The sequence below is a fragment of the Rhipicephalus sanguineus genome, chromosome 6 (genome assembly GCF_013339695.2).
Source record: "Rhipicephalus sanguineus isolate Rsan-2018 chromosome 6, BIME_Rsan_1.4, whole genome shotgun sequence".
NCBI lineage: Eukaryota > Metazoa > Arthropoda > Arachnida > Ixodida > Ixodidae > Rhipicephalus > Rhipicephalus sanguineus.
In genome coordinates this window covers 117,897,393-117,922,854 of record NC_051181.1, presented here as the reverse complement: position 1 = coordinate 117,922,854, position 25,462 = coordinate 117,897,393, and the positions used below count along the sequence as shown (strand labels likewise).

Sequence of the window (25,462 nt, the reverse complement as noted above, 5' to 3'; positions counted from 1 at the left end):
TGATATAACTTACACGATGACTATACGTTATTTTTTTTCTTTATATATGAAAAAAGCGTGGGGAGGTAGGCTATGGTAAAGCCGGCTATCCCACCAACATGATAGAAGTATTGAAGAAACACAAAACAAGAAAATTAGTCCAAAGAAAATAATAAAGGAAGACAAAAATAATCAGAACCACTATGTATATGTACGATACCTGGAGTATAACGAATGGGCAGAGTCTAAGGGCATAGCCCAATACATACAGGGTGGTCACATATAGATTACCGCGGATAGAGTCCGTACAGTTCTGTGCACTTACATATAACATGACTAAGATATGTTCATGAATAATACAATACTATGAGAGGGAACAATAATGACAATTATAAACAGCTCATTAAATTTGTGTCCTATAAAAAATCACGAAGAGCGCTCAGTGCGCGTCTTTGATTGTCAGGGTGTGGGCACGGTTCAAGCACTTTGCTAATTGGGAGTCGTCTATCGAGGTTGCTCAACCGATCACTCATTTGAACGCCCTGTTCTTTGTGTTGGGGCATTCTATAATGACATGCTGCACTGACGCATCGAGATTATCACAGAGGTCACAGTTTGCAGACGTTCGCGAGCTAAAAATAATGCTTGAACAAACAAGAACAAGGCTTGAAGAGATTAGAGGTCCTTTAACAGGGGGGTTTCGTTGGAGCCAGCGACACCTTCTGTTCAAGGATTTTTCATCTCTTTTTGCATGTTCTATTATTTATTCCGTTGACGGGTCGTACTCGTTGCCAATCAGCGCAACAGTAGTTCTAACTGCCTTCAATCTTCCGGTCTCTGATTCCAGCTTCACGCCGCCTTGGAGCACTGGGACTCGCAGCACACAAAGATCGGTGAGTGGTTGCATGTGTTTCTCTTTAGCTGGAGACGCCGCACTACGTTTCCGAGGAAAACGCTGCGCGCGAATGTTTCCGTGCACGTCTAATGAATACGCGTAATTTATCGATAAATCCTACGCATTCGGTTATTCCCTGAATTGGTACAGTTGCGTTATACCTCTCTTCTGCACGCTTTTTTTTTTACAGCAGAACCGTTATAATCGAGGTTTGCCGTCTATCATAGATAGAAAAATCATCATCATCATAAACCGGCACGCGCTAAATGGCCGCCCAAGCATTCTGTTCAGATGGTTAACAAGAAGAGCTGACACGTGCCCTCCAGCTCCCGCGTCCTGCTTTATGATCGCTACTCTATAGCACGCACATTTCTTTAAAAAAGAAAAAAAAAAGGTTATGCGCAGTCGACAGGATTCGAAACTGCGGGGAGACCCCAATGGATTTGCAAATCAGTTCTGCGGAATACCGCAAGGTGCGGAAGGATTAAAGAAGGGAAAATAGACAACCACCCGTTTTGTAGCACGAAGCCACAAGGTAATCCATACGATTTTCTCAGAAAATAAAGCCTCTTAGTTGCCGAAAAATTGGTCCTGGTCCGGGGTTCGAACACGGGACCAACGCCTTTCCGGGGCAGTTGCTCTACCAATTGAGCTAACCACAACTCGAAGCAACTGGACACATATTGCAAATCAGTTCTGCGGAATTCCGCAAGGTGGCGGAAGGGTTAACGAAGGGAAAATAGACAACCACCCGTTTGTAGCACGCAGCCACAAGGAAGCCAATTGATTTCTAGTCCATCGCCTAAACCACTCCGCCACGAATGCAGCTGTGCTGCATGCTGCTTTATGATCTCTACTCTACCGCACGCCTGTACGAACATTTAAAAAAAAAAGAGAAAAAAAAAGTTATGCGCAGTCGACAGGATTCGAACCTGTGCGGGGAGACCCCAATGGATTTCTAGTCCATCGCCTTAACCACTCGGCCACGACTGCAGCTGTTTAAGCACTCGTCTTATGATGCTGTTGTGACTCTAATCCAACCTCCTTCCCCTATCCAGTTTTGATTTCGTGCTTCGTTTTTTAATGCTCTCGCAAGCAATCCCTTAAGTGTTGCGAAAGGTGGCTTGAAAAAACGCTGTACGTGTTGCAGAAGCAAACTCGACGAAGAAGGTGAGAAAAGAGGGAGAAAAAAAAGCGAGTAATCTACAAAGCAACAACACACAGCTCACGTTTGTGTCACGAGGTTAACTTTATTTTCATCTTGTTCTTCGTCCCGCTGTGCGCAGGCAGTAGCACAGACAGAGCGGGTTTCCCGTCCTCCGATAAGAAACCTGCTGACCCGCAGGCCTTGTTCGCTCGTCTGGAAACGCGAGCAATCGGCAGGCAGCTCGCTTTTAGTAGTTCGTTTAGAACTCTTGCCGGAGGACGCCGCCTCGCAGCGACAAGCAAACGTTAATCCTCGCCCTTCGTTGCGGAACTGACCCGAGCCGTAACTATTTAATCATTCACCTCGGCTGGTAGCTCATCTCGATTTCCTGTTCGCCTTCTATAACTTAACGCGCACGACTTCACAGCTAATGTATGTTTCTCCCTTAAAATAAAAAATGTGGCATAAACACCGGTTGCGTCGTGGCTTTGTTCGTGAACACGCCATCTCGACAGCATTTTGCCGTTGACGTAGTGGCCTTTGTCATCGCCTCGCAGAGTTCTTTTTTCTTTATCTTTCTTTCTTTCTTGCTTGAGCCAAGTTTCGCGAGTCTATTTATACTGCCACCGGTGCCGAAATAGAGACGTCGACTCTGAAAGCATTCCAACTTTTTTTTCCTTAAATTTAGTTTTCATCTTCCGCTCTAAGCGTGAGCTTGCATAAGCTATAGCTCCGCTCGGAAGTGCCTGCCAGTGCTCGACGTTATAATTATAGAAGGCTTGTTATATTTCTTTATTATGCAGTACGCGCGTGCCTGCAATTTAGAGAGCAGCGGAAGCTCTTATAATTAACACGCCCCTCTGTTATTTACTGTTAGGCGTACCTTCCCTGCCTGACCGGCTGAGTTTGTGAAAAGCTTGCAAATCGTGTTTGGCGTAAATTTATTACACGTTACTAGCAGGAGTTCAATGCAGTTATATCTGATATAGCCCTTCGACGAAGAGTGCATTGATTATTTGGTGGAAAACTGTTATATTGTAGTTATATGACCTCCTAACTGTCGCTTGTTCCTTTACGGACGGCGGGATTTAATATGTATAGAAGAGGAGGGGGGGGGGGGTATCTAGACATTTTGCTTGCAGCGACAAGGCCTTTCTTTTATTTTAAACAGTTTGTATCATCTAGCGACGATGTTTGAAAAACTTATCCGCTGAGAGCTAGTAATTGCATATATACATGCATGGTAGCCGTTTTTGTACGTGATCAACTTGTGTGTTCTGCTATGACAGTTCAATAGGCATAATAGATAAGGTCAATGGTAGGTGTGTAGGACGAGCTATAACAAATGGGCATGCAGCGTGGTCAGCTGTCTCTCATTACCTATGGTAAGATAAGAGTCTTTCAGCATGAGATGTCTCAGACCTTGATTTTCACCATGCTAGGGTAACGCCTCTCAACGACCATACTGAATTAACATTTATTTTCCATCTTGATTTGACCACACATTTTCGATGAGCATAAGTGGGTGGGTAGAGCTACAAGACAACTTTCAAAGCTTCTCGAAGCCACTTAATGTTGTGCCGTTCGTTCTGTACCGAAGTGAACACCCCACTACATCAAAATTCTCACAATTATGTTGCCCTTGAGTGCATCAGTTATGCGGCACGTACTCTCAGAACATTTTAATAGAATTTTGCTACATTGACAAAGTCTTAAGATATATATAGATCACGACCCTAATAAGATTTGTGACCGCCAAGTACTGAAATTTCATTTTATTTCTTAATTCAAGACTGATCCCGCAGTAAACGATTGGCATTTGCAGAACGCGCCTTGTAAACATGGGAACGTGGTTAAGGTGATTCCTTTAAAACCCACACTTTGCCAAGGTTTTGAAAGAAAAGTGATGCTATTTCTGAACTAAATGCAGTATATAAGCTATGTAACAATAGTTTACTGGACTTTGAACGGACTTTGGTATTCTTATGTGACTGGAACTGGTGCTCTTCTTTTTTTTTTCTTTCTGTACAAAATGACATTAACTTTCAGGGCGAAATTATGTGATAGTTTTCATTATTAAGCATTTTCTTGTGAAAAGGAGCCGGTGCCATCTAAACACACCGACATCTTCAAACATCACATAATTTAAAAAAAGGAGGGGGGGGACAGAAGGGAAAACGGAATAATGCTTAGGTTTTTTTCGCTGGCACCTGAAACGCGTCTACGAGCATACCGCATTCTGCAATCACACGCGCCTCGAAATGGCTACAGGTTGGTGAGTTCGTACGGACGCCTAGAATTAAAAACAACAACAAAGCCTTCATATTTTCATGCACCCTCATATTTGGTTCTGCTTTTGCTACACGCGCATGCTCTTATTCGGTATGTATCTCTTCAACTGCATGTAACTTCATTGCTTACTACTACCGAATTATCCCGAAAGGCTAGAAAATGAAGGGCATTCTTCGTGCCGAAGGCCTTGCATTGGCTTTGATCCGCGTAGCTCGTAGTTATTGCATATATAGATATCTCGCTATTCAGAATTTCTTCTTCTTGCGCACAAAGCTTTAGGCCCTGAATGTAAATTGTAATAGACCACCACTCAAGAAAAACAAGGGTACAAAGGTGCTGCGTAGTTCGAAACTTTCGCCTCGTGGCCTCCAAGGTTGAAACTCGCTTTTCATTACGTGCGGGGCTCTTAATGCAATTAACCTTGGTGCCCTCGTCGGAGTCCTATTGAGGTTCGCGTACGCAGCGCGTTTCTTTTTCGCATATACTCAACCGTACAGGCACCTTCAAACGTGCATGTGCGACGTTCCGTAAGCCACGACGCTCACATAATGACCGGCTTTGTCGTCACCGTTGCCCCCGAAGTCCACGGGCCCGCCTTAACACACGGGCTATGTTTGCTTTGGCGCACGCCACGAGGGAATGTGCTGCAGGTACGCCACATAGCGAATGACGAAGGACGTGCCGCGTGCAGTCGCGCATGTCTGATCGGCCGGACGTCTTGCCGTTTTGTCAGCACTTCGTCCGAGGCTTCAGCTGAGGCGCGCGACGTATGGAATCAGAAGCCCGCCAACGCCGTCTGACTCGCCGCGGTATTCGCGCGTAGGCCTTAATTAAAAGTGACCATGAGGGTCAACTAAGCGCGCTCTTCCCCGCCGGACCCCCGCAAATTATAATCCTGTAAGAGCAGGAGACGTGTGTGGCCTCCGGCGATGCGTCGCCCTTGGTCACGTTATGTTAAGGAACGTAATGATAAAAAGTTTAGCGCTGTAATGACGCTGGAGTGTGGTCTTTTTCCGCGTGGTCGTTGTGGAGTTCCCTGTTGTCACCCGTCATCAATTACAGTTAACGTCCCGCCACTCTGCGCTAACGAGATGCGCTTTCAGCAGGCGTGTTCGCTGCGTGAGCGTGCCTTTGTTTATAGCGCGTATTGTTTGCTGGCTTGACGGAAGCAGCTGTGTAGTTCTTGAAGTATTGTCAGAGTTAAATTGTAAATTAACGATGTGTTTAAACTGCAAGTAGAACGATGAGTTCAAAACGAGTTGAGACGAACGACAAAGGAATTTACATAAACGTGTTAACGAAGACGCATGCGTTATAGTAGCATTGGAGTGAACAGGGGTTGTGCACATCTTGGGAGAACTGGAAACAATATAAGAGGAAATGATCGAAATGGACAATCAAAGGTTATTTTGCTTTTTTTAAATATAATTTACGGTCTTTTTACGCTCCAGAACCTGGATTTGATTATGATGCACTCCGTAGTGGAGGGCTCCAGAATATTTCGACAATATGGTGTTGCCTTAACAGGCACTGACATCTCACAGTATATACGGGCCTCTATGCATTTCGCCTCCATCGAAATGCGATCGCCGCCAAAGCTTCTACTGGGTGTAGGAAACATCTGTAGCGGGTGTAAAAGAAAAAAATGAACCGTCGTAAAGCAAGCATGGTTCCTGGTATCTATTGTTGTCCGCGCAATCTGTTATCGGCTGTTTTCGTTAGATCTAGACAGTGGTTGATAAACAAGATTGCACAGATAAGAATATCCACTTGAGTAAGTTGAGTCTCTCTATATTCTGTGCGATGGTATTTTTCGTATGGGAGACTGGAAAGCTATCAGTGTCAACCACGCTAGCTGTCTTGAGATCGACTCTGCTGTGTATATCTTCTTCATACGACCAAGCACTGGGCGTAATCACTCGGAAACTGGGTCTGTTTAACAGTCTTTACGGTTCCTGGAGTAAAACCAACTTTTATCCGCCCAACCACAAACACGAATGTGTAGCAACTTTGTTTATGTATATGTTTACGTCCTGGATTGCCAACAGGATTCTACACCTCGTTGGGTCCGCATCTTGGATAACCTTCATTTTGAAATTCGAAACGCACTTTTCATGTATTTACCGTCGCCTTTGACGACGCGACGGACAGTATTAAGTTAGAGCCCAATGTTATTAAAATCCTAATGTAAGAATACGCCCAAACCACTTCTATATATGTATACAGTGTGGCGAGTATCCGAGTCGAGGCCGCTGTATCGCATAGTTACTTACGCGGTAATATTGAAAACGATTGAAGTCAATGTATACATTATATATTGCACAAAAAATTAAGGTCGCATGAGGACACAGCTGGAAATACGCGGATAGCTAATCACCGCGTATCAGAAAACGACTTTGGTCCATAGCCTCCGGACTCGCTCGAGCCGAAGATCTAAGTCAAACCGAAAAATAAATAAATGAATAAATGAAAAAGCAATGTGCCACAAAAGCTCGCACTTTACCACCATTCGCCGACGTGACTGTGAGCCCTCTCACGTTCCGTTCCTTGCGGTAGCATTAACTCATTCTCACGCTTATCTGAGATAACGAGCCGGGGTACCATTAATCAACGCGACTAGCGTCGCGTTATCGCTTAAACGTGGCGAGATTCTTTTTTCCCCGTCGAGCTCTCCCGGTCGGCTCGCGTCGCAAGGAAAACGGAACACACTAGAACTGTAGCCGACAAAAAGAACGATTGTGCCGTAAGATGCGGACTTCCATGCCTGCTTGAACTCAACAATTCATCCGTCATGCGAGAGGTTCGCAGATGATTGAAAACCGACCAGGCAAACGCTGCGGAAAGATATATCCCTGTGGTAAAGCTGGCGCACTCCAGGAAAACGGAGGCTGAAGCGATTAAGTGAACGAAGTTATGCGGACGCGGTCAGATAACGTTCGCGTCGGGATTAATTAAGCGGTCTCCTTCAATCGGCACAGCCGCAAGGTTGGGGTGGATGGAAACACAAGTAACGCAGGCGGCTGCGACTGCGAGAAATGGGAGCAAAGGCGTTATATATGAGTCATTGCAAGCTCTACTTTTGGATTGCCTGCGGGAACCGCCTCACTCCTGTAAACATAGTCATTTTTTTTTGTTTTTCTTGTTTTGTTTTTACTCAGGATAGTACTGTCTCGATTGCTCTACTTTTTCGTGAGAAATGTTCCTCACTTACCCGTATTTCTTAAAAGGGCCCCTTTTTCATAATATTTTATTCCCTTCACCCGCTATACCACGCACAGGATATCCATTCTAAACGATATACCTCACTGCACCGCCTTTCTATCTATTACTTTTCCGCGTCCCTCACAAGCCTAAGTCATACGTTTCAGCTTGTGCTCTATAGAAGACGTGATGTCCGCCATCCAAGAATCGTTCTATTGCGGGAACTTTCAACAGGAGTTTAACAGTAGCCGATTCATCGGCAAATAAAATATTGCAAGGCGATTGCGCGAGGAACCGATAGCTCAATATCCATTAAAGAGGCTCTTTATAAAGTGACGGTCCTCCCCTGCCTTCCCCCACAACGGAGGTGAGATTCAACGTGACACTTTATTTTTACTGTCTTGCGTTTTTACTTTACCTTTTGTGTTATGTTTGAATTTTGCATTACGCTACGCTGACTGTATTCTCAGTGTGATGTGCCAAGGGAGCTACGGCCGTTGATATGGAAGCTCCACACTTTTGACGTTGCGCCTGCTGGCGGAACGAGTGGCTCTTCGAGCAGAATGTTCAGGTTTCCCGCTTCTTCGCTGCAAATAATACTTGGCAGACACGATAGTTACCGCGAGTGTGTGTAAACACACTTTGGGATGTCCAAATCTTGCATGGCAAGCGCACGTCAGAGACATCTGCGGCAGAAGTCACGAAGCTTTCCGTCCGTAAGCGATCTTTTCCATTCGCCAGCAGCCTTCCCTGTAATGATATATTCGGCATCAGGCATGGCTGAAAATTATTGCTCACTAGCAATTCTAGCGTAAGATGTTTTTGCGAACACGGGCCCTGTTGTACTGCGTGACAGATCGTGAGATATTACTAGTGACACCATGCTAGCGTGTTTGCACTCATGCTAATTATATTAGCAGATAAGTGAACTTGACATACGAGTTCTTGTTACTTATGGACAGCGCACGTCCATTTATACTACGCTTGTATGACCGGAGCTCTCAAGGTCTGAGCATTGCCGCCAGCGTATACTAAGTGCTTCGCATCGCCATAACATAATGTTGCATGTATGTAGGCCGCGTTAAACTAACGCGCAGGCAGTGTTTTCTCACGGGCCGTGCGTGCCTACCACGCACAAACGACTAGACTGAATAAGCCAACACGGAGACGAGGCGCGATCCCGGTAAACGGATCCAGTGAAATTATGATAACGGGTGTTTCGCCGATAGCAGTCCTGTTTCTCCGCACATCCAGATAAGGAATCGTGGCGCAACACTCGGAATTTCGGTTCCGCTCTGTCAGTGGTGTCTCTCCGCCTGGTACAGAAAGCGCCGTCTCCCCGCGTCACGTCCAGCGGCCGCCGCTACTCTTTATTTCGAACGCTCGCGAAAAAGAATCATGGCGGCGGAAGCATGCGCCGTATATAAAAGCATTGCGTCTCTGTACACCGTACAAATTGATTGCCCCGATCGTCGATCGAAAAGATCTCGCGCCGGCATTCGAAGGAGAGACGTGCCAAGCCCTTTCTACGTAGCATGAGCGCAGCGACGGAGGAGTCGCGCTGGTTGGGCACTTTGCGGTGTATACATTTACGGGAATGCTGCTGATAAAGGCGTCACTGTTGCACAGACCGTTTTCCCTATGCCAACTTGTCTAAGTACGAGACGAATATAGCGGCAGAAGCCGTAAAAAGCGAGACAGAGAGAGAGAGCGTGGGTTCGAAGCATAAGCGAATGCCGGATACCACTTCGCGGGTGGTTAGTGAAATATAGGGATCGATAGCCAGCTGCATAATATCAGATGCCGCAAGTAGGATTCCGGACGTTCACTGTGCGCTTCTGGCAAAAGCCCGTTATCGAGTTAGCGGTAGCAGCGCGTGGTGAAGCTTTTTTTCAATGTGGCATTCGGGGAGAGCGCGGTGAAGACGACCTCCCCAAGTTTCGGAAAGATGTGGAGCAGTGCTACTGCTGCAAATATCCGCATTGTGACAACACGTGCAGTTGATACGCCTGCTGTTCTGGCAGTTGGCGGAAGCTGTGTGGCACTCGCATCCTCCAAAAGTGTAGTGCATTGCGGAGGACGTAGCCCAACGTTAGCGTAATGCGCTGGTGTAATTCACGATAAAGAAGGCTTCCGGTGTGTGCGTATGGGGCTGTTTCGTACACCAGGCACATGCATGTCTATCATCTAAAGGGACGTGTTGGCGCACATCTAGACTTGTTGAACCAGTTGAAGTAGATCTGCGCTATAACGGCAAGGCGAACGAGTTGCAACTGATCCGTTGTATAGCATCGCACGAGAAAACACGAACATATAAACGAACACGGTGGTTTCTTTCCTGTGCACTGACTGCGTCTACGGAGAAGTTCACCTCTCCATGTTATCCCTCGTTATGTGCGTGTAACTGTTTCCGTTCAGTACACCCCAATCGTTAATCACGAAATATATGGTGCCGTTATAACTCCGATGATACGCGCTGTGTTTCAGCGAGCAACTCCGCGTGTATATACCTCTAAAGGCTAGCGGTCGGTGACAAGAAGCGCACGTGCTGTACGCTCCTCTGAAGTGCGCGCGCGTGAGCCGTGTGCCCCAGTGCCGAAACATCGACGGGCATTGAACATCACACGAGGCCGCGCCCGTCCGCTACTCGCTGAAATAAGTCGTCGGGCAGTTTAGGTCGCGGCATTCAGATCGGCGAGTCGCACCGCCCGCTGGGAAGGCAGCAGTGCTGCCCTTTTTAAAAAGCGAGCACACGAACGGACGCCGCCGACGAGACAGATATCTCGACTCGAAATTGGAAGGCTACAGCACGCGCTCGCGCACGTGCCAGCACACACGTGTGTGCACTCGCTTGCAGTCTCTTCTCTCTCTCTCTGGAACGCGGATGACCTTTGACCCGTTCGAACGGTCGGCCTGCGAGCGGAAGTGCCGTTGTCGTCGTATCCCGCCCATTTCCTCGCCGCCGAGGTACAGTAAGCTAGCTGTAGCCCTAGTGTAGCGCAGAGTAGCGCCGAAGAGCATAGTCGTTGCTGCCCTGTGTATGTCTCGATGTTTGACTCCTCCCGGTTGCCTGCTCTGGAGTTGCTGTCTTCGATACGAACGTCATCAATGGTGAAGCCGCAAAGCTTATCTCGTTCTTTCCTCGCCGCCTGTAAAGAAAGAAAGAAAGAAAGAAAGAAAGGAAGAAAGAAAGAAAGAAAGAAAGAAAGAAAGAAAGAAAGAAAGAAAGAAAGAAAGAAAGAAAGAAAGAAAGAAAGAAGCAGGCGGCGCCGACACGTGGTTGTGTCTGTGAGTGCCGTGTGTACCGTGGTTGCGCTCACGGAGTTAGTGGCTCGCGAAGCCGCGCCCAAAAGAAGTCACAGCGGAATGAACAAATTCCCGAGGAGAGGTGCTCCGGTTTTATCGCACTTTTGTGTCTCCCTTCTCTCGTAAACTCTGAGGTTTCCAGAGAGCGTTTTCTGCTGCATACTCTGCCTCTTTGAGAGAGAGAGAGAGACAGTCGGTCAACGAGAAGGGTGTGTCGCGATTCTCTTCAACGTTTGGAAGGCCACCTAGCGTCGATATGCGGAAGTTCTCGCGGAGTCGCTGGCTTTTTATGTCCGGGTATAGCGAGTAGTTTTGATCACCTGTTCGCCGCCCACTAGGAAGGTCTTTTCCCCGTCGAATGCGTGCGACCACGGAAACTTGAGTGCCTCGTATTCAACTTGCAAAGGAAACAATGCGACATTACTGGCTCTGAGAATGGGTGTGCCACGTGACAATTTCGTGGATGCGAAGGCATTTTCGAACAAAGCGCGCGTTCCATGACATGCACGTTTTTTATCAAACATAACGGAAGCTAACGGTGTTAGTCACGTTAGCGTTGAGTTCACCCATATTTGCAGTAAAGCATTCGCATTTATCGTAGCAAATCCGTGTATAACGAACGTGCGAGGTCTCGTGAACACATTGCTTTCCTTAATTGCATGCTTTTTTATAATAAACAATTGGTGATCCCCGAAAATGGAAACTGCCGCGCGTGACTTCTCCTGGAGTTGCGCCTCATTAGAAAGCAATGAAGAAATATACTGGGCGTTGAGAGATAACTGGCAGTGCATCTAATGCTTATCCGAAATATTCGTAGCGGCTGGTTTCTCGGCACTTGTATAGGTAAAGGTTCTATCCAGATCGCCGGGTCACATCAGAAGACACTACTATACTAAACCCTTCGAGCAATCAGTTTGCACGCCGATTGCTCGAACCGTTTCAGAGGAACACGCGAACAGGATTTAGTCTGCTCGTAAAACGTGCTTCTGCCACGCCTTTCCTGCGATATGAACACGCACAAACTCGCGTTGTTTATAGGGTACGAACTGTGGGCAAATATATTCGTGAGTGTTTCTTCGATATGTGGTATCGTCGTTGATTTTGTTAAGATGATGCTCCACTGCGCCTTCAAGGTGGAAGATGATAAATTGGCGCTAACAACTAAGGCGTGTTTGACAGACTCCTTGGGACCTGGAGACCTCACAAAAAAAGTGAGAAGAGAAATATTCAGAGCAGTAAGGTATATGGAATGCGAAATAAATGCAGGAATTATGAATAGGTCGCTTTTATTTTCCTGGCTCGCGAAAGGAATATAACACAATACGACCAGAAATTAGTGAGAGCAGAACAGTTTTCCTGCCTATTAGAAGAAAGTACCACGCACAGTCTTATTGTGTTTACTAATCGCTACAAGCGTCTAGCACCTTTCTCTGTCAATAAAACATGCGCGCGGCGCTAGCCTATACTTTAGTCACGCGCCCGCTTGGCAAAGCGAGGTATAAACCACGATATCATTTTGAGACGGGCCGTAGTGGAGGGCTCCGGAAATTTCGATCATCTGGTATCCTTTAACGTGTACTGACGTCGCACAGTACACGGGCCCCCAGCATTTCGCCTCCATCAAAATGCGACCGCCGCTATATACTCTTAAATGGCCCTACAGGACGGGCTATGGTCTGGGCGGGATCGGTCATTGCTCGTCGTCGCAAGTCATCCTTCAGTCTTGCCTGTGACCCTTTTTCTAGACTATGGTTCGCCCTCTAGGCCGATTAAAGGGACGTGCGCCTGTCACGGCGAGAGCATCCCCTTCGTTTAGCCAATCCAGCCTCTCTGACATAGCTTCAACTAACTTCCTCACTCTGTCGCAGGAACGTTGGCCCTGCCGTCGTCTCGCCCCGTTCAAACGAGCGGCGTGAAACGCTTCAAAGTGTTTCACCGCCAACTCTCGCGACCAATGTTATCGTCTAAACGTCGCGCCTTCGAAAGCGAGGCAAACGTCATTCCATCGACGTCCATTTGTTTAGCGAACATGGGCGTGCTCGATAAAATACGCGGCCTTTGTGACCGCGCGCGCGCCCGCCACGCTTTTACGTGCGTGCATTACCTTCTTCGCGCGTTCTCTCTTGTTATTTTATGTTCAGGTTGGTTTGGCGTTCTTAAAAGCTGCTCTAATTCGATGCAGATAGACGAGGCGTGCCTTATGCGCCTCTCTTCCTGGATAGCAAGGAGCACTTCCGTGCGGGCGCGTCGCTCACGAGTGCGCGCCATCTCGCGTCCCTTTTGTTCGACGAAAGTTTTTCTTTGGTTTTTAGACCTGCACGGGGCGGCATTGGAAGAAAGCTATTAGGCGCGACGTGGCAGCCACGTGACTGATGACGAAGCAAGCACACGACAATGTGCAACGAAAAGAAGTCGAGAGTGGACGGAAACGTAGAGAGGGTTGCGCAGGAGGGAAATACCTTTGTGCGGAAGACGGAAGACTCGCGTATGCAGCGAGAACTCGGCGCGGAAGACCGATCGCTTCGCGCTGGTGTGTTGCTCCGGTTTCACTGAGCCCAGTGCTTCTCCGCGGTTCCGGGGTCAGAGTATCTGGGTCACTGCAAAATTTCACTTACCCTTTTTCTGCTTCTGGCCTATCTGAGCGAGGCGAGAAAGGTGAAAGAAAGAAAAACGAGTCCCTGTTTAGAAGGTGTTAAGCAAATATAGAAACGAATACTTGTTTATTGAACAACCGTTCTTAATTTTCATAAAGTTTCTCATTGCACCAAGCGGCTAATTCTGCGGCGTACGCGGTATGTACGTGCGTGTGTGTGTGTGTGTGTGTGTGTGTGTGTGATCCTGCGGCGCGTACACACACACACACACACACACACACACACACGCACAAACACATACACACGCACACACAAGCGTGCGCACATAGATAATTCAAAATCACACCATCTCCCGCTAAAGGGGACCTGAGGCGATGCGAAGCAGCGTTTCGGCATGTAGAGCCCGCGTTTCAGAGGTGGAGTGGAGAGGAGAAGGGAGAGAGGCAAAAGGGAGAGGAGAAGTGGATAGGGGGAGCGGAGATGGGGAGTGGAGAGAGGGAAAGGGGAGAGAAGTGGGGAGGGGAAGATAGGGGGAGGGATTAGAGGGAAAGGGAAGGGGGAAGTGGGGAGGGGAGGGAGAGGGGAGGGAGAGGGTGAGTGGAAAGGGGAACGGGGAAGGGACATGGGAAGTGGAGAGGGGGAGTGGAGAGGGAGAGGAGGCGTGTGGAGAGGGCTTGCGCATGCGCGGTAAGGGTGGTCACGCCGCACACCACCACCACCACCACGACCACCACCACTACCGGATTGAACTCCGCTATAAGATGCTTCACATCTAATAAAAGCACGATAGACGTCTGGTAAGACGACAGTTCGGGTCGGCATTCTAGGAATCTGTTCCGACAGGAGCCTGTCGTCAAGGCGGGCCACCACGGCCACTAGCGACAGCCTGTGCGCATTGTAGCGAGGGCTTCGGCAAAGAGCATGTTCAGGTGTTTCCTCGCTGCCGCAGTGACTTCGCACAACACTGTCATCCATGCGATTTGTGCTTTAGCATGCTGATGCGAGATTCTGAATTTCCATATTAATTTGTATGTAGTCCCACAATTGCGTCCGTATTTTCTGCGCGAGGCATATAAAGGTAGGTAGGTAAACAACTTTATTGATTCGTGAAAATCATATGAGGGGGGGGGGGGAGCGGAAGCAGGACGACGATGAGCCCTCGGGCCGCTCTAGGTGGCCGGACACTTCTGTGCTTCGGCGACCCCTCTGGCCCAGCCCACTGTCCGGTTCTACATATTGCTTTTTGAGACGGAACGCAGCGTGCACAAGCGAGATATTTGTATTTCTTTTACTTTATACGCTGTCACTTTGCGTTTTTGCGTGCTTGAAAAAGTCGCCCCTTTTACCCGTACCTTAAACGCTAAGCAGCGTTTGCGTCGAAATGCAACGCTAGCCATCACTTTCCACGGCGTTACGAGACGCGCGCCAAGCCGGACTACTTCGCGTAGCAGTACATGTGCAGACGCTCCGCCCCTGCAGCTTTCCCTTCATCGCCAAGAAAAGTGGTCCGCGAGTGTTAGTTCACATACGTATAATACATGTTACAAGCTGTCTTAACCATCATATATTTAAAAGGTTTACTAAAGTATTGTGGTCATAAAGGTCTTGAAATCTTACGCGCATAATACTTCAGGGTTTGCCGCCATTAAAGTGTTATGATACACTGTTGTAATTAAGGTTTTATACGTGTGTTTCCACGAGCGTTTTATTCACTTTCTGCCGACGGTATCTTTAATTATAATATTTCGTATTATAATTTGAATATGTGTAAAATATGCAAAACTATACGTGTGATTTTTCTACTACTATATTACCGAAGAGGTAATCGTTCGTTGCTGCAGTGTTGTGCAATTCGATGTTTGAGGCGGTCTTCAGCACAGTGTCACGCATTTAGCTGCCTTTTTGTAACCTTTCAGAGGCAACCACATCTTACAAAGTGTTTGCATGCCTAAATGAATGGTTAAATCGAATATAATAATAAAAAAATAAATTATTATAATAATAAAAACATCGAATATAATAATAAAAAATAAATTATTATTATATTCGATTTAACCATTCATTTAGGCATACAAACACTTTGTAAAATGTGGTTGCCTCTGAAAGGTTACAAAAAGGCAGCTAAATGCGTGACACTGCGCTGAAGACCGCCTCAAACATCGAATTGCACAACACTGCAGCAACGAACGATTACCTCTTCGGTAATATAGTAGTAGAAAAATCACACGTATAGTTTTGTATATTTTACACATATTCAAATTATAATAAGAAATATTATAATTAAAGATACCGTCGGCAGAAAGTGAACAAAACGCTCGTGGAAACACACGTATAAAACCTTAATTACAACAGTGTATCATAACACTTTAATGGCAGCAAACCCTGAAGTATTATGCGCGTAAGATTTCAAGACCTTTATGACCACAATACTTTCGTAAACCTTTTAAATATATGATGGTTAAGGCAGCTGGTAACATGTATTATACGTATGTGAACTAACACTCGCGGACAACTTTTCTTGGCGATGAAGGGAAAGCTACAGGGGCGGAGCGTCTGCACATGTACTGCTACGCGAAGTAGTCCGGCTTGGCGCGCGTCTCGTAACGCCGTGGAAAGTGATGGCTAGCGTTGCATTTCGACGCAAACGCTGCTTAGCGTTTAAGGCTCTTGGTACGGGCACGGCCGCTAAATGGTACGGGTAAAAGGGGCGACTTTTTCAAGCACGCAAAAACGCAAAGTGACAACGTATAAAGTAAAAGAAATACAAATATCTCGCTTGTGCGCGCTGCGTTCCGTCTCAAAAAGCAATATGTAGAAAATTAAGGAGTGTTTTATATGCCTCGCGCAGAAAATACGGACGCAATTGTGGGACTACATTCATTAGCGGTAGGATACGTGCATTGTGGCTCTGTAGCTTTGCCTTCATTGCCACAGAAAGTTGTCCGCGAGTATATATATAGTGTCAACTTTCGCGACGTCTTGCCCCAGGAATATGAATAAGCGCTTTCATTGGGAGATAGGGGCATGCAAACATTAATGACTATAGCTGCAGACGTTACGCTGGCTGATCGCGTGCATTCTGTGAGCACCCAATCTGATATCCGGGATGGAATCCTACGTAATCACTTCGAAGTTTAGTGTAAAAAAAAAATATCTATATATTGGAGTCAGTGCGCATTACAGTGTACATGGGATGTCACGAAGGATGTGAATGCCGCTGGAAGAGAACACGATAGAGCCAGTCGACGCGACGCGACCGGGCTAAATCCGTACACCGCGGTCTGTCCTCCGAGGTGGTCCGAAGCATTAAAGGGTTAATGCTGATAAATGGCCCATCGCGTCGAGTCGGCGCGCCGTATTGTTCGCTCACTGCCGCGCAGATTAATGGCCACCGCGTTGCATTAATTGACGGCTACGCCTGTCGACGCGTTGTGCAGCCCGAACGGCCGGACGCATGCCGTACCATATCATCAGCAGGAGAGCGGCGCGGCGGTTCAACCCGATAGAAGCCTGCGCGCCGGCGATGAATTACGCGCGGTGTGCGTGTGCGTGTGTTTGTCTAAGTGTCCGTAGTGTGTGTGTGCGCGCGCACCAATCTTATTAACATATTGGCGAGCCGCCCGCCGCGCGGTGTGTTTGCGTGTCTCGGAGTTAGCGGCTTGCGCTCGGTTGCAGCTATATCGCTTGTCGAACCTTATACGAAGCTCCCAATTTAATATGGCGTGCCGCGCGAAGCGAGGTCGCTAACATGGTTGTACACACCCGGAACCGAAACATAAAGAAGCAGGACGAGATAAGAATGGATGATCGACAACCCCGTCAGGCAATCCACTCCATTTGAGAGTGCAGCGTATGGCGTAAGGGGATGGCGCCCGCAGCGACAGATCTCGTTTGGCTTCGAGGAGCATTTCTGTACAAAACACATTCTTGACACTGGCCAGTGGCCATCACCTAGCACCGGTCGTTGCATTGATGCTGGCGAGACATTCTTGTTGCTTGCACACCGTTACGCGTCACGGAGTGAGTGAGTGAGTGAGTGAGTGAGTGAGTGAGTGAGTGAGTGAGTGAGTGAGTGAGTGAGTGAGTGAGTGAGTGAGTGAGTGAGTGAGTGAGTGAGTGAGTGAGTGAGTGAGTGAGTGAGTGAGTGAGTGAGTGAGTGAGTGAGTGAGTGAGTGAGTGAGTGAGTGAGTGAGGACACTAATGAGTTCTATACACGTATGATGATGGGCGTTACCTTCATAATATGTCGCTAGCGAGAAATTCATAACTCAATTGATCCCGCGTTACTTCGCATCTGTATTACCAAATACACAGCCGGCCTCACGTTGCTGAGATTTTCGTCTTGCGTTCAGGCGCATCTCATTCCAACGTTGTCGTCGTATATACCGGAAGCTATCCAAGGAATTGAAGATCAAGCCGACCTGTCTGCAGCACGTGCAGCGTTTCACGCGTTTAAACGGTTTTCTTTTGCTGGGATGCTTGACTCTAACAACACGTGCCCCAGATGCCTACGCAAACACGTTCGCGGCGCTTTCGAAAGGCTGTAGCCCGTGGGCGCTTTCCAATCTAAGACGAACAATTGGACTTCTCGATACGTGGGCTGCTCATGGCGTTCAGCGAAGACGACAGCTACGATTGTTCGTGCTCCAGCCTAGAGACTCGCTTCTTTGACGCTTGGGGAGTCTTTTCCATCTTTTGGAGGCAGCGCTCGCATCGCCTCCCGGTTTTCCGGTGACGGTTCGGCCCTGTGCCACCCGACTCGATTGAAGGATGATGTCGAAGAACGGCCGAGTTGACCGACGCCCCGTGCCATGCAGCCATCTTTAGCCTTCCAGCACTGCCTTCCGCTCAGGCGCTCAGACGTACCGCATATTCTTTCGTATAACAGCCGTGCACCACTCTGTAGCGGCGTCAGTGGGTCAGAGGCGACGTTAACGAAGCTTTAAGGATATAGAGACAGGCGATCGCACGGGGGGAGGGAGGAGGAGGAGGGACGCGGGGGGGGGGGGGTAGCGCCACCCCTAATCACCTAAGGGGGGGGGGGGGGGCGCAAGGTCTGCTCATAGTTTTACTCAGTCGATTTAAAGAGCAGGGTTATGACCGCACAGGTTTTTGACGATAATGGCGAATGAGGGCCCCTGATGCCGCATTCAAGAACTCTTTAGTTCTCGTCTTTACCCCCAGAAAGCCAGGGACCAAAGGCAGGCCATTGTGAGAAGCGCGTCATCGCTTCATTTTCTTTTTTTCACCCATCCTGAAGCCTGTCGTCTCTTTGACTCGAGCAAAAGTGGAAGGAAAGGGGGCAGGGATGGTGCGCTTTACCCCCCCCCCCCCCCCGCTAACGGGGAACTATGCGCACGCCTGTGACTGTTGAGAATTGATTACATTGTAAAAACGGTACCCCTCCCCTGCATAAATGGGTTTAGACAGTCTATAGATTGTCTACATACATTTTTGTACGGGGCAGCCTCGCTATCCGACAACGAGGACAGGTAATACATGGAGTAGTGTTGAGGGATTTGCAGCCTAGAATGGTACTACAGATAACGGCGTTCATGATGGCGCTTTTTTTTCAAACTTGGAATTGAAATACAGCTTAGTGGCATCATCTGAAGGCGTAATCGAAGAACGTATGTTGTAATACAACGTTGCTTGCTTTGTTTGAACGGTGAGCGAGCGTGGAATCACGGCTCGTCGCATGATCTGATATGTTTAGAATGCGTAATGCGTTTAGTTTGGTCGCCAAATATTTAGCTCTCCTGACAGACTGCGCAGCAGGACAGGACGCAAAGAAAGAAGGGGAGACAGACGAGCGCAGACTCGCAACTGAGTTATTGAAAATACCTTATATCCTTCTTTCTTTCTTATATTCTTTTTCTTCGCGTCCTCTGCTGCTTCGCAGTTTGTCAGAGGATGATCCCGTACCGACTCGCCCAACTTTCAACGCTAGTTATCTAGCTCTTGCTGAAGATCCCGATGTGATGAGGCACTTCCAATACCTGCCAGTCTACTGACTGACCGAAGTAATCATGGCGACCACGACTCAGTACCGTATGCTTGCGCGAGAATATTCAAATACCAGAGTCAGTCGGCCATTACGCAAGCGCTGGAGAGAGGGACGGGGGGGGGGGGGAGATTAGCCCGGGTGATCCCGGTCCACTGCGTCGCACTGGGAAAAGAGAATGCGGATTGAAAAGGGAGATCGTACTTTGCACCACTGCCTGCGATCATTCAATAAATTTGTACGAACACAAACGCACACAAAAAGCGCTCACTGCATACAGTGCGTCAAAAGCGTTCGTGAAGTTCAGGCGCTTCTCTAGAAGCCCGGCAACACTTCTTTAGCTGCTTACATCGCAGGCATACCAGGCCATGGAAGACATTGTCAGAGTAGGTGCAGCTCGAATAGCAAGTTCCCTCTTCTGCGCGGTTTGTAGTAAGCGTTGGCTCCGATCGAAACCGTTCTATGGTTCGACAAAACTTGAGGCGATGTGGTGACCTGGTTATCAGTTCACAACGTTTGCCTCTGTCTTTTTTTTTTCGCGTAAATTAGCATCAACGTGTGTTTTGTATCACAGGTAAATTGCAACTGCAGAAATTTACCACGCATCGGTCTAAATAAATCTGGACATTTATCGGATTCGGATGTTCTTTCTTTTCGTTTTCTTTTTTCAGTTTGACACAACGACCGTAGGTAGTGCCTGTTTAGTTACGAGGAGGCGATGATCAACTTGATTTTATTCCCCTTGGAAGTGTTTAAATTCTACAAGAGATTCGATTTATGGCATGAATTTGGCGTTGTTAATCGCGAGAAACCGCAGAAAAGGTTTAATAGCAGCCAACCTGCCTGCTGACTCGTATGCACCCATATGGTTATGAATGAGTTCCACAAGGCAGTGCTAACATAAAGAGTTTCGACATGCCTTCATTAAGACGTCATCGTGTATCGCATGACACCCAGTTTGAATCCAAGAAGAAAGCAAATGTCCAGCAGAAACCATATCTCACGGTAAATATCGACGTTATTGCTACGTGTTCCTTTCAATCTATGTGCTACCTAGTATAGTACTCAGTGCTTACTAAGTTCGCATTGTACTCATCACGAAGCAGCGTTTGGGAAAAATGATTGGGGTTCACATAACCTCACATCTTGCGATTGGTACATACGAGGTGAAATTAGATTCTGTACTAAGTCGTCCGCAGTTCATTACGAGCTTTCGTTCAAGCACGTTTCTCCGGAAGATAGAATGTCCTGCAGAGAAGGCATCGTGCTGACGTCTTCACCCAGCCATATTTCCACATAACGGACGTGTTTGCTTCATGGACCCTTGTTAAGGCGAAAGCTTTACATGCCTCATCAAACGCGAAAGTTGACCGTCGGCGTCGGCGGCGTCAAAATGAGTGATGCAAAATAATCATCATCACCTGATGACTGTTGGGGATTTATCAGACTCCGGACTCCGCTAAAGGTTATATAAGGGTCTTTATTAAACTACGTGACTTGAAACAGAGGGCCCCAGGCCCGATTGAGTCTACAAGCGATTTTCCGAGCAGCTTGTCTCCTTGGCTGCCGGAGGTCGACTCTCGTCGTCTCGTCGACGCTCTCCCCCTCCAAGACGATGACGACCACGTGACCAGGCCGCGGCTTCCAGACGCCAGCCCCTGAGATCAAAGGGCCCGAACACAGCGGCACTCGGTCGACAGGAAGAGGCGCGCGAGGACAGGCAAACACTTCTCCGTAACCATTCGGAGAAAGAGCCGTGGTCTGCACCGTCAGTTTCACGACCGACGCGGCGGTCTCAGTCTCGCGGGGTGCGAGGAAATGGCGTGCAGGCATCCCGGGCCGAAACGCCGATAAATCTCGAACGGAGCCCGCGAAGCTGGTGTCACGTAACACCGCCACTGGGGCGCGAGTGCGCCCGTCCCGACCGAGTTCCTGGGAGCGGAACGCAACAGACTCCTCCGCCGCCGGAAGATCCGACCGAAGGGTGGCCAGCTGTCAGGTCGCCCGAAGAGTCGGGGTTGCTCCTCGGACTGGTAACTGAAGACACTTGGCCGCTTGTGGCCTTGTCCCTAGGATACACAACACAAGCACACGCACTCTGGTCGGCGTGCCCGAGCGACACACGCCCACCGGACGCTATAACTCCCCCATGGCTTTACAAATACTACCTCTCTCTTTCTCTCTATTGTTCTCTCCAATGGTGGTCAGCTCTAGAAAAGGCAAATTAAAACCGCTACCTCAATGCCCAGCTGAGTCAGCGATACGAACACATTAAAAAAACAACAAAAAAGCCTGTGTTTAACTTCTAAAATCCGCGACTCAGTCCATCGGCATTCTTATTCTGGGTTCCTTTTCTGTACTTGACCTCGAAGTTGTATTCCTGCAATATGAGGCTCCATCTGAGCAGCCTCCCGTTTTTACTCGACATTTGCTTCAGCCATGAAAGAGGACAATGGTCAGTCTCGACCGTGAATTTTGTGCCTTGAATATAGCATCCTAGCTTTTGAATGGCCCACACAATGCACAAACATTCTTTCTCGGAGGTGCTGAAAGCTTCTTCTCGTGGAGTCAGCTTCCTACTGAGATACAGCACAGGGTGCTCCTCACCTCCTTCGTTAAGTTGGGCTAGGACGACACCTAGGCCTCGGTTGCTAGCGTCACATTGGAGAATGAATTCTCTGCCGAAGTCTGGCGCGACAAGCACCGGCCGTGAAGACAAAGCTGTTTTCAATTTTTGGAAAGCTTCCTCTCTCTCGGCGCTCCAAGTGACCACTTCCGATTCGTGTTTTCGGAGACTGTCAGTTAACGTGCTGGCGAGCTCCGAGTAATTTGGGATATAGTGCTGGTAATACCCGGCCATTCCTAGAAAGGCTCGCACATCCCTTTTGTTTACCGGTCTCGGGAAGTTAACTATTGCCGCCACTTTGGCTTTCATTGGTTCCCGTTTTCCGTGTCCTATCTCATGTCCTAAATACGTGACCCGGGCTTGACCGAACTGACACTTCTCGGCTTTGATAGTCAGGCCCGCCCCTTTGATTCTTTCAAGAACCGTTCGAGTATGCTGCAAATGAGACTCCCAATCATTAGAAAATACGGCCACGTCATCCAGATAGGGCACCGCAAACTCTTCCAGTCCCTCAAGTACCCGATCCATCAACCTTGAAAAACAGAACGGCGCGTTTTTCAAGCCAAAGCTCATGGTAACGGGCTGATAAACCCCGAAAGGTGTTACAAAGGCCGCATAGCGACTTGCTCGTTCTGTTAGGGGCACCTGCCAATATCCCCTTACTAAATCTAGGGTTGAAATGAATCTAGCTCTGCTTACAAGCTCCACCCTTTCCTCAATGTTAGGCAACGGGTAGACCTGGTCTTTTGTAATCGCATTTAACTTACGATAATCGACGCATGGTCGTGGATCCTTCCCCGGCACCTCCACTAACATTAAAGGGGAGCAATAGTCACTATACGCTTCCTTGATCACGCCAAGGCGAAGCATCCTTTTTAGGGGTGTGCGAATATTCGAAAGTTTCGAATATTCGTCGAATATTACATTCGAAATATTCGTATTCGATTCGAAAATCGTGTATTCGAAAAATTTCGAATATTCGATAACTTCAAATATTCGAAAAATTCGAATATGCGATTCGATTATCATGCATAAAATAACTCGTCTTCCACATTTCTGCTGCGTTCGTATAGCTAAAAACGTTGCCGAGAGGAGCGATACACATCGTAAGTACACGGAGGCACGATATCTGCCTGCGACGAGCGCCCCAATACGTATGATTTATTGCTGGTGCATCTCCGACGTGCAGCGCTGTTGGCGATCAAGTAACCGTACATTTTCAATATTATGCGGCCGTAAAGTGCCGCACTACCACTCGTTCACTATGCGGGACCACTTCTGAAGAAAGACAGTGACCCATGTGACTGGTGGCGGACTGTTCAGATACTCCAGTCTGGCAAAGCTTTGCCCCATGTACCTCCCTATACCAGCCACTTCTGTTCCAAGCGAGCGTGCCTTTTCAGTGGCGGGGGGGGGGGGGGGGGTTGTCTCTGTTAGAAGGGAGCGCCTGCTGCCTGATCATGTGGAGCAACTCATATTTCTTCATGATAACATCTAGTCATTACTTTCATTGTGCCGTGATATTTGCTTGTATTGTGATGTGCATTGTGCTAGCCTGGACATTGTGTTCTGGAGATAGCAGTGTATGTTATGTTGCCAGTCAAGCTGTTAATGTTTTTTTTTTTCAAATAGCTACATGTTAAATAAAATATTGTTACTGTGGAGAAATTTTTCCTTTAATATTCGATATTCGATTCGATATTCGAAGGTGGATATTCGTATTCTATTCGTATTCGAAAAATTTGATATTCGCACACCCCTAATCCTTTTAACTTCCGCCTTCATTAGGTCTAGCTGTCGCGGAGACATGCGGTACGCCTTGGAGCTAAAAGGGACCTCCGTAGTCAGCTCGATGTCATGCTGTATTAAATGAGTCCTTCCGAGCCTTTCCCCAAAACAATCCAGATATTCCTGAATAAGGCTCTTCAAATCCTCCACCTTAGCTGTACCCAACTCGTCCTTGTTAACCGCACACGCTATCACCTCTTCCACACTAGGGCCTGTTTTCCCGCGAAAACAAGGCACCTCTAGAGAAACATCCTCTGAAACATTCATAGCGATGCTAACAATTGCTGTGCGCTCTAGAAACGGTTTCATTAGATTTACGTGGTAGACCCTGTCCTCACGTTTTCGTCCCGGTAATCTCACGGTGTAGTTCACCTCTGAAAGGCGACTGATAACCTCGGCAGGTCCATCCCAGTGGACTTCCAGTTTATTTTGGCGATTCGGCCTCAGGATCATCACTTTGTCGCCAGTGTTGAATGATCGCTTCCGTGCGTTTCTATCATAGTAACGCTTTGAAGCGTCCTGCGCTGCTTCTAAGTTGCCTTTCACGATCTCACGACACTTATGTAACCTTTGCATTAGGTTCAACACATACTCGATCACACTTTTAGGCACCCGATCGTCCTCCCAGAGCTCACGGACTAACCTCAGTGGACCTCGAAGATTTCGGCCATATACTAGCTCTGCCGGTGCGAACCCGGTTCCTTCATGTGGCACTGTGCGCAACGCAAATAGCGTGCCAGGTAAGCAACAATTCCAGTCACACTTCCTTTCGTGGCAGACCGCTCTCAAAACCTTTTTGAGGGTAGCATGCCATCTCTCCACACTGTTGCTTTGCGGATGGTAAACTGAGCTATGCAAAATCTTCACGCCACACTTCTCGAGAAACGTGGTCGTGAGTGCGCTCGTGAACACTGTTCCCTGATCTGATTGCATTTCGGCAGGGAAACCGAGGCGCGAAAATATAGAAAGTAAAGCATCCACTACCTCGACCGAAGTTGCCTCCTTTAAGGGTACCGCCTCGGGGAACTTCGTTGCCGGACACAATAGTCTAAGAATGTATCTGTTTCCCGCACTTGTTTTCGGCAACGGCCCCACCAAATCCACAACAACTCTACGGAAGGGTTCAGAAATAACGGGCACTTTCACCATCGGCGCCTTCCATTTGTCGTTAGACTTACCGGCTCTCTGGCAAGTGTCACAAGTTTTCACAAAACTCTGCACCTCTCTGAAACACCCTGGCCAATAAAATTCCTGCAGCAGCCTTTTCTTGGTTTTATTTATGCCCAGGTGTCCGGCCCACGAGTGATCGTGACAAAGACTGAGTAGGTCCTTGCGATACGGTGACGGCACCACCAATTGATCGTAAGATCGCCCTCGCCTATCTCGGTATTTACGATACAGGATACCGTTCCTCACTTCGAAAGAAATGTTTCGTGACGACACTCCTTCACTGTTTTCATGGTTCAGAACCGCTATACTAGGGTCATTTTTCTGAGACATCCGTAACACCTCCCTGTCAACACCTAGCATGCGCTCGTAGCTGTCCGAGATCGGTGCCAACACGGATCCCTGCAAACTCTGATCTTTTCCTTTCGAAGGGTTTTTCTTTTTCCCGACGGGCGGCTCCTTA

At 48.0% G+C, this 25,462-nt stretch overlaps 1 protein-coding gene and 1 non-coding gene across 2 annotated transcripts in view; one reads left to right on the top strand and one right to left on the bottom strand.

Moving 5' to 3' along the window:
• The window catches only part of LOC119396251 (rho GTPase-activating protein 20), a 666,225-nt gene that overhangs the window by 157,599 nt on the left and 483,164 nt on the right, over window positions 1–25,462 (top strand). The window contains exon 5 of the mRNA XM_037663375.2: window positions 827–872. Coding sequence (XP_037519303.1) covers window positions 827–872 — 46 coding nt within the window. The remainder of the gene's footprint in view (window positions 1–826; window positions 873–25,462) is intronic.
• Window positions 1,786–1,867, bottom strand: Trnas-aga (transfer RNA serine (anticodon AGA)). The gene has a single exon. It is a non-coding gene; the product is annotated as a tRNA-Ser (tRNA).